Source organism: Octopus bimaculoides, chromosome Z (genome assembly GCF_046866305.1).
Source record: "Octopus bimaculoides isolate indiv1 chromosome Z, ASM4686630v1, whole genome shotgun sequence".
In the NCBI taxonomy this organism is placed as follows: Eukaryota; Metazoa; Mollusca; class Cephalopoda; order Octopoda; family Octopodidae; genus Octopus; species Octopus bimaculoides.
This window is the reverse complement of record NC_142944.1, coordinates 36,986,533-36,995,648: the sequence shown is the minus strand read 5'-3', so window position 1 is coordinate 36,995,648 and position 9,116 is coordinate 36,986,533. Positions and strand designations below refer to the sequence as shown.

General features: G+C 33.7%; 1 protein-coding gene across 2 annotated transcripts in view; it reads right to left on the bottom strand.

Moving 5' to 3' along the window:
• Positions 1–3,586: 3,586 nt before the first annotated feature.
• The window catches only part of LOC128249599 (uncharacterized), a 41,443-nt gene continuing 35,913 nt past the window's right edge, over positions 3,587–9,116 (bottom strand). Inside the window, exon 3 of one of the 2 annotated variants that reach the window (XM_052973566.2) lies at positions 3,587–5,685. In XM_052973566.2, coding sequence (XP_052829526.2) covers positions 4,316–5,617 — 1,302 coding nt within the window. In that variant the 5' untranslated portion in view covers positions 5,618–5,685 and the 3' untranslated portion in view covers positions 3,587–4,315. The remainder of the gene's footprint in view (positions 5,686–9,116) is intronic. The other variant, XM_052973567.2, reaches the window with a different exon arrangement.

Genomic DNA, 9,116 nt, shown 5'->3' with positions numbered 1-9,116 from the left:
AATGTTGAAAATTACAATTTGCTTAGGAAAGATTCCCTGAAACTGGCACATTTTACATGTCAGAAAATACAGTATTTATAAGCAGTTAATTTAAAGATAAGGCTACTTTCAATTCATGTCATTCATTATAAATCAGAGGTTTTGATAATTAACACTATCTGGTAATCATGAAGACTAAAAAAATAAGATAGTTTGTAACTTGTAATTATGAGTTCAGAGGACTAGGAAAGAAAAAAGATAAGAAATTGAAGTGAGCACAAAATGTGAAGTATAAATGATCTGAGAGGAGCATTGGTTATAAGATGAATTAGATGTATTGTTTAAGAGAGACTTAAACTGGTAAGGGCCTGTGTATGAAGGATGAGAGCTGTATACATAAGTTCAGTGTTTGAAATGATTGGAATCTGTGGAAGAGAGGAATTTGATAAGACATGGGATAAAAAGTGAAGACTGCTCTTAAGAAGTTAACAAAGGACCGTGACGTGTAGAATACCCTCCCATTGGTGCAAATATTGCTAAATGTTCATAAAATGGGAGTGGTGATGGATGCTGGTATGTACAAGAAGCTCTCTCACCAATTAAATTCCTAATTAAACTATCTATTAGTGTCTCCATCTCCCTCTCTTCTATACACCCTGTCTCTGTAAGAGATGATATTTCACCTCTCCATATGCAACCCCCTCTATCAATACCCTTTACCACTACCTCACCCATTATATTTCTGCTAGATACCCACCTTCTCATCCTCTTTCCTATCCACTGTGCAATGCCACCTGTGTAATGAAGGATAGCATTCAATAGCTGTAAATCCAGCCTCTTGGTCTTGTCTAACCTTGGACAAACAGAGAGGCTATGTAGTGTAGAAAGGAAGTGATATATAATACATTCACTACATCCCATAATGTGGTTGGTGGTAGAAAGGGTGTTTAGCAATGGAAAATATGGGATTAAAAAAAAACCCTCAAGACTGACCTAGATAGGTCCTACAGCCTTTCTAGGAGGGCAATATCTGAACAAGACATGACTTGGATTATGACGGCCTGTCCAATCCATGTTCATGCGAACATGGAAAGTAGACAGTGATGAATGACACACACACACATACACACACACAAATAAAACCCGTATGTTTATCGTGGAGGCTGGATTGAGAAAAGGATAGCTTCTTTTACCTGCCATGTATTTATATATATATATATATATAAAGGATAATTAAACATTTAACCAATGTAAAAAAATTTCTGTATTTGTATAATATATCATATATATGTCCAATCAGTTATTTTAATTCCTGTGAATAATTGTTTGAAAGTAAAACTAGCAAATAGTCAATGCATTAAACATACATTAGTCCCTGATTAAACTCGCAGGAAAAAAAAAAAACCCCCAGCTCAATTTATTGCCTGTGGGACCTCACTTCAACTATAATCCAGGAGGTAGCAAGGGAAGGGATGAAAAAAAAAAAAAAAAAGAGAGCTTTGGTTTGAAAGGTTAAAGAGAAATGCTTATATGGTACGATGGAGGAGAGAAAAGTGGTTGTCTGTGGAAACCAAAAACCTAGGTAAAATTACAATATATTCTCCCCTGCACCAGGATAGAGAAAAAGAAAAAAAAATGTAAAAAAAAAGTCTAGATGTGTAACAACATCAATGCTGAAATGAAATGTACTTATATTGAGATATAAATGAATGACCATGAGAAATGCAAAAGGAAAAGAGGAGGGAGTGGGTGGAGTAATAAATTAGTTTTATAATGTTATGGGAAATGTATTGTGAATAAAATTAACAGACACAGGACGGAAAAAAAAAAAAAAAATTTTAGAGACTTATTTTTGAATGAGCCTTCATTTCATAGTTTTGGATTTTGGAGAAAATGAAATTGTCAAAAAAAATGACAATTTTTAAATAATAATTTTTTTGGACACTGAAAACTGACAAACAAATAATACTTGTAAAATATTAAAGAAACACAATACTTGGAGAAAATCTAAACAAAAGATGGAAAAAAAAAAAGAAAAAAAAAAAAAGAAAACTAGAAACAGAAAATAACAAAAATCAAACTGGAAATTAATCCACATCACAACATGTGTGATTGAAAAAAAAAATTTTTTTTTTAACAAATTTACCGGTATTTTGGTACTTTATTTTTCAATTTTCATTTTTTGTAAAAAAAGAGTTTTTAAGTTTTAAAATCAAACAGAAAAGCTTTTGATTTCAAAAGAGATCAGCATATATATAATAATCATATAACAAATGTTATATATATATTATATAATATACATTATATATACAATTATTATATATAATACATATATTATATTTATTATATATATATATAAAAAATACTATATATATTATATTTATGCTATAAGATATAATATATATAAATGTAGAATATATATATGCAATACATATATATATAAAATATATAATATATATATATATATATATATATATATATATATATATATACATACATATACACACATACATAATAAAACCCAACAATAAAAGACAAAACGACAATATATACACTCATAGAAAACACAAAAACAAAAATCCTTTTCATACAAATGTAACAGAGTTAAAGAAACAAATTATTGTTTCTTTTCAATCTTGGGTTACAATTAGTTGTATTTTTGTAGTTCCTTACTAAACAAAAAAACAAAACACCCACAGATTTACAGGAGGGAGTTAAAAAAAAAAATGAAACAATTAACAACAACAACAACCCAGAATGAGCAAGTGAGTTAGTCTACATTTTCCCTGAGATCCAATCCTGCTCAGTTACAGTAGAAGGAAAGTAAGAAAGAAAAAAAAAATCTAAATGATGAACAAAAGAATGGAACAAAATATATACACCTATTTGTGTGTTTGTGTGTGTGTTAGTGTCAGGGAATATGAAATTAGCTGTGAAGTCAGCTTCAAAACAAAACTATATATATATATATATATATATATATATATATATATATATATATATATATATATATATATAAGCAGTCTTGGATTTTCTTTCATTTAATGGCAAGATATGGGTCATTTGCCATAATTAAAAAAAATTTATGTTATGGAAAATGAACATTAGGCTACTATCATCATTATCATCAGAATAAAATGGTATGAAAACCATAAAAAGAATGCATGATGCCAACACTCCTTAGGAAAAAAGAAATTAAAAAAATAAAAATAAAAAGGTCATTGCAGATGGTAACTGGCTTGGGAAGGAGAAATAACTGGATTGTTACAGCAGTGTATTACTGGTACACCATCCACAAGATTGCAAGATGAAAATGGGACACCTTTTATCAGAAATGATTAGTCATCCTCAAATCAGTAACCTGCACCATCTGTTTTATACACACACATCATTTGTATATAATATACATACACATACTCTGTCCCTGCCTCTTGCTATATTTCTATTTTACACATACACACAGAGAAGGAATCAAAGGAGACATGAACCTGCGCAAGTCACAGCCAAGGCAACCTGCCTTCGAGAACTTGCAGAAGGATATTCATAACCTCCGATGCAGACAATCTCTACTGGTGCCAGTTGCACAAGATGTACCAAATTCACACTGTAAAGTGGTTGGCAACTGAAATCATGCTGAGCACAAACATGGCACACGTATCAGGTTCTAGCCAACGTTTTGTTTGTTAGACTGCAAGGAATGTTAACATATTATGAAACTAATTTAAACAAGATGATATGCATGTATACACCCCCACACATGTTTGTATGAGATATAATCTCTTGAATTAGATTAATATTGAACAATGCATACTGCTGCTGCACAGTGTTAATACTAATAGCTTCAACATTTTTAATGAGGGGAAATTAATTATGGAAAGATGAAGTGTAGCCACCCTTCCTAAACCAAGTGATGGACGACAGTGGTGCTGAGACAACTGATTATAGAAAAAGATATGTAGCACATTTGGTATTGTACCCTTGTGGAAAGTACATCCTGGTAGATGATAACGATGATGACCATATATTTAGTTTAAAAAAAAAAAACAAAACAAAACAGAAAAGTGAAAAAATACTACAGTAAAAAGAGAAAAAAAGTACAAATAATAACACAAAGTGTCTGTAAAAAGGTAAATCCACCAAATGTGAACACTTGAAGAAAAAAGATCAGAAGGAATGAATGGAGTATTCTGGGTGTGTGTGTGTGTGTGTGTGTGTGTGTGTGTGTGTGTGTGTGAGGGATGGGGATTTGGTGAAAAAAAAAGTTTTAGTTTTCAATGGACACAAAAATTTTCTCTTTTGGGGGGGAAAAAAAAAAAAAAAAAGAAAAAGAAGTCCCTTAACTGTTGAATAACAGACATTTCAGCTTGGCTGTTTCTGTTTTTAAAGAAGCAACTTCAACTTTGAGTTTTAGATTTTCTTGTTCCAGAAATGATGCTCGCAAAGCTATTTCCTCCTCCTTCATTCTTCTAGCATCTCGAGAACGTTTAGCAGCTTCATTGTTTTTCCGTCTCCTTTCCCAGTAAGCTTCATCTTTTTGGTTGTCTGGCAGGGACCTGGGACGCCTTTTGGCAGGGGTAGTTGTTACCATAGTACAGCTTGATGATGTGGAGGATATGGAGGATGTAGAGGGCGGAGTTATTGAGGATGAAATACAGTTTGTTGCAGCAGTGGCACTAGCTGTCGCTGTAGAGTGTCGCCCAGCTGTCGATGGTATGGATGGCGCTAACATATTCGGGAGAGACGCTATAATACTGTTACCACTGACACTTTCGGTAACACAACTGGGAATGCCAGAGGCAAGGAATGTATAGCGATGTTTATCAACCCCACCTAACTTGTGCATATGATCTTTGTACATTGATAACACTTCTTCATTTCCTACACTCTGTACATTTCCAAGAATAGGGGATGTACACCCAGGTGGATGTGGTGATATAAGCTCTGAATATCCAACTGTATTAGCAGCAATAGCAGACATTAGTGCAGTTTCATTCATGTGATGAGGTCGTAGTTGACCACCACCTCGCCAAACTCCACTTCGAGGCTGGCGCTGAGGAATGGCATGGTGCCTTTGTTTTTGCAGAGAAGAGGAGGAAAAAGAATGAGATCTTTCTCTGAGAAGAAAATCCGAGGACATGCCAGCATCAATCAGCTGACCATTCACAAGTGAAGTTGACATGGCATCTGAAGATTTGCTGTCACAAGGACCAGATAAAATATGTTCAGATGGCATATCAACAGGAGACACACAGCCATTAGTGCCACCACAGTCATTATATATATTGGAAGAATTTCTTCCCGAAACCATTGTATGTGGAGGCGAAGAGGATATGAATGGAGAGTGAATTTCATGTTTTGGTGAATTGCTTAAAGAGTCTATGCCATCTTTTCGTTTTGGCATAGAAAAATCTAGAGGTATATCTTGCATATAGCTTTCCCGAGGAGAAGAATCATGCCTAGGATCTTCAAGAGTTGATTGTTTTAGTTGATGAACATCACTGCCTTTTCTTCGACTTCGGTCTGGTTTGCTTTCCTGAGATGTTTCTAAAGTGTTATCACATACATCCATTGAGTCTTCTTCAGAACCACTCTGGCTGTGGGTATTTTCATTTGAAAGTTGAAGATCATTTTGAGCCATTATGTAGCAAAACCAGTCGAATGTCTTTCAAATAAATGGCTACTTAAATAGTTGCCTTATAAAACAATCTGGAAAAAAAGAAAAAAAGAAAAAATTTAGAAATATAGAATGAAATCTATGATACTAAGAAATTAATTGGCAAGTAAATATTAACATATTTAATACAAATAACTTCAAATGACCTAACTAGAAGTAAGTATCTGTTGAGGAAATAATGTTAGTCAAGTATGGCAGATAACTCCAAACAGGTGAAGTTGGGATCTAATTAGAAAATTTCATAAACTACATACACACGCACGATAGAGTTATCAGGACAAGCTTCACATACATACAGAATAATTTAACATATCCAACATCTTATCAGTTAGGACAGAAGAATAGTTTCAGAATGTTTGCTAGATACATATTTTAAATGTGAGCCAGAAAAAAATAAAAAATATTATGAACCAATGAAAATAAAATGCTGGTTTAAACATGTCACATCTCCAATGATTTACAGTATTATTTACTTGAAGTTTTAGGTTCAAATATTAACCCTTTTGATACCAACCCATCTAAGACTACCCCCAATTTTCATACAATCTTCCTGTTTTAAAGTGACCTAAATTAAAGCCGTCCATCAGAATTCCATGTTTATTTAAGTTCCAAACACTAGTTTGATAACAAAGCTGTTTCACTAAACTCTTAGTTATTTTCAAAATTAACTGAAACAAAAGCAGTGCATTTCGTCTTCCTTCTCAAAATACTCTTTACTCTTTTACTTGTTTTAGTCATTTGACTGCAGCCATGCTGGAGCACCGCCTTTAGTCGAGCAAATCGACCCCAGGACTTATTCTTTGGAAGCCTAGTACTTATTCTATCGGTCTCTTTTGCCGAACCACTAAGTTACAGGGACGTAAACACACCAGCATCGGATGTCAGCCGAAGTTGGGGGGGGGGGGGGACAAATACAGACACACACACATATATAGAGGCTATAGTAGAAGACACTTGCCCAAGGTGCCACACAGTGGGACTGAACCTAGAACCATGTGGTTGGTAAGCAAGCTACTTACCACACAACCACCCCTGCGCCTATAAATGTCTTACCATCTGCCCAACTCTAGACATTAGTTATTTGTATCACAATGCAATAAAGTGTTCCATGGTGATCTGTTGTGGTTAAGCATTCAATTACATTCAATTACACAGAGTTCCAAACAACTGCAATGGTGAAACATACAGAAGAATAATATATATTTGTGTTGTTTATAATTCCACACACACATGTGTATGATGTAGAGTGTCATTTGAAGGAGATTTGACTGTTGTTTGAAGTAGATCTGATACAATAAATACTTATCCATTGGAATCTATTCAATCCACTACACTTCAGAGTATTGATTAGCCGTCTACAATGCACAGTGAAAAATCTGAGCACAACCATTTGTTACCAAATAACCTTTAATTTTGGTTTAATTAAAGTTGGTCCACACTCGCTTTTGCATGCAGCATTAAGTGGATAGATCACATCATCTAGCATCATAGATGAAGATAAAACCTGCCGCATTTGTTGTATTACACACATTGACTAGAGAGGCCCCACCTCTACACTAGGTTGTTTCTGGTTGTTACTCCACTTGGCATAATTTTACTGCGTTTTATTATGTCACTAATTCTAGAAAAATTAGCATGTATGTATATAAATGTACCTCCTTGCATCATACACATCTCCATGGTTAAAAAACAAATCTAAATGACGTTTGTTTAATGATGTAGCACCACTTACCAAAGTCATACCTATGATCCTCACCTGCACCTACTTTTCAAGTATCTTTTCTGTGTTGAAATAGCAAGTCTTAGTAATTGCATTATTTCTTTCCTTTTTGGGGGGTAGGTAGGGGACATTGTATCTTGGACTGTTAGCAATTGTGTTCTTCATTCAGATAGCAAAGCATGATTGGAGGGAAATTTTGGCCTCTATTTTTAGCAAGCTGTTCATTGGCTCAAAGAGGGTTAAGAGTAGGTAATGTATAATGTACACAGTAACGTACCAATGATAATTATCATGATGCTTAATTAGTAAAGTAAATTACTGAAGCATAGTGGATATGATGATCCCTGCCCACTGCTCATGCTCTAAATACTTCAAACACTTTATCTCTATGATTTAATAGTAGGCCATATTCAAAACTCTTGTAAGAATAGAGAGATGTTTGCACACAGAGTGGAAGACAGAAGACAAACAGGCAACTATGTCTATACATATATAAACAAGTAGTGTAAGTGGATTCAGAGAGTTGTGTAGTTACTACTGATCACATGATTCTCAGAATCCACTTATGCTACTGACCAAATCAATTTAATTTTGTTCATTTTTGGCCTTCCATATATTGTATATAAAAAAGTTTCATGTGCATATTTAGGGTTGAATTTTTGGTGTAACCATGATGTACCTGTGATCTGATGAGCTAGCTTTCATGCTGAGCATTCATAATACAGTAATCTCTCACCATATTGCAGTTGTGGTTTATTATATAAGCTTACGTTGATTCCTTCGTTGTTGTTTTGCATTTATAATAAAATAAATATATGCAAATTTTAAAAAGAAAAAACCTGAAAAAACTATTGTTTCTACTTCATGGATTTTCATCTATTGCGGGGTTTTTGGGAATGTAACATCCACAATAGTTGAGGGATTACTGTAATGCAATCATGTAAGCATAATTTCTTCTATATAAATTAACAGTGCCAAAGAAGGTTGTGAAATAAATGAACCCTACTCCTTGAGTCTACGGCTTTACAATATATAAACACAAACACGTATAAGCAGCAAACAAGAGAAATAGTCAATACAAAAACAGAATGCAATAGTTTATTTAGAGTGATTCAGTGTTGTCTAAGGATATGTAGAGGGGAACTCAAGATTAACAGGTTACTATATTGGCCTAAATAAAATACATTACATACAACTCATAGAAGCTAGATAAATTGTCAAGTAATATACAGATAAACAAAGTTAAGCTACATAGATTAGACATTCCCCTTGACCTGCTAGAAGCAACAATCAAAATCACCCTTAAATGATACCATAACTGTTTTAAAGGAAGGATAATGTAGCCAAAGGTACATTGTGACTGAATAAGTGATAGTACAACTACATTGGCCAGAGCACATCTGATTAAAGTTGGGCTACGGCTAAATAATAACACCAAATATTGAATCTCTTTAATTTGATGTTTGACAGCTATTGAATAATGGTTACACATTTTATGCGTATGTTTGTAAAAGGAACAGGCTCTCCTTGTAGTCCAGTAGACAAACACATGACTTGATTATTGTGGAAGATCTTATTCAGTTTTCTGTCACTACACTACTTGTAACTAGACTTACACTATCTTTAAAAAAATCTTTACATAAATGTGTCTCACTATTTAGTAACCAGTGTTTAAGATACTGTAATGTAGCAGTTCAGTATAAAGAAACAGATAGGGTAAGTAAGTAGGATAAATACTAGCCC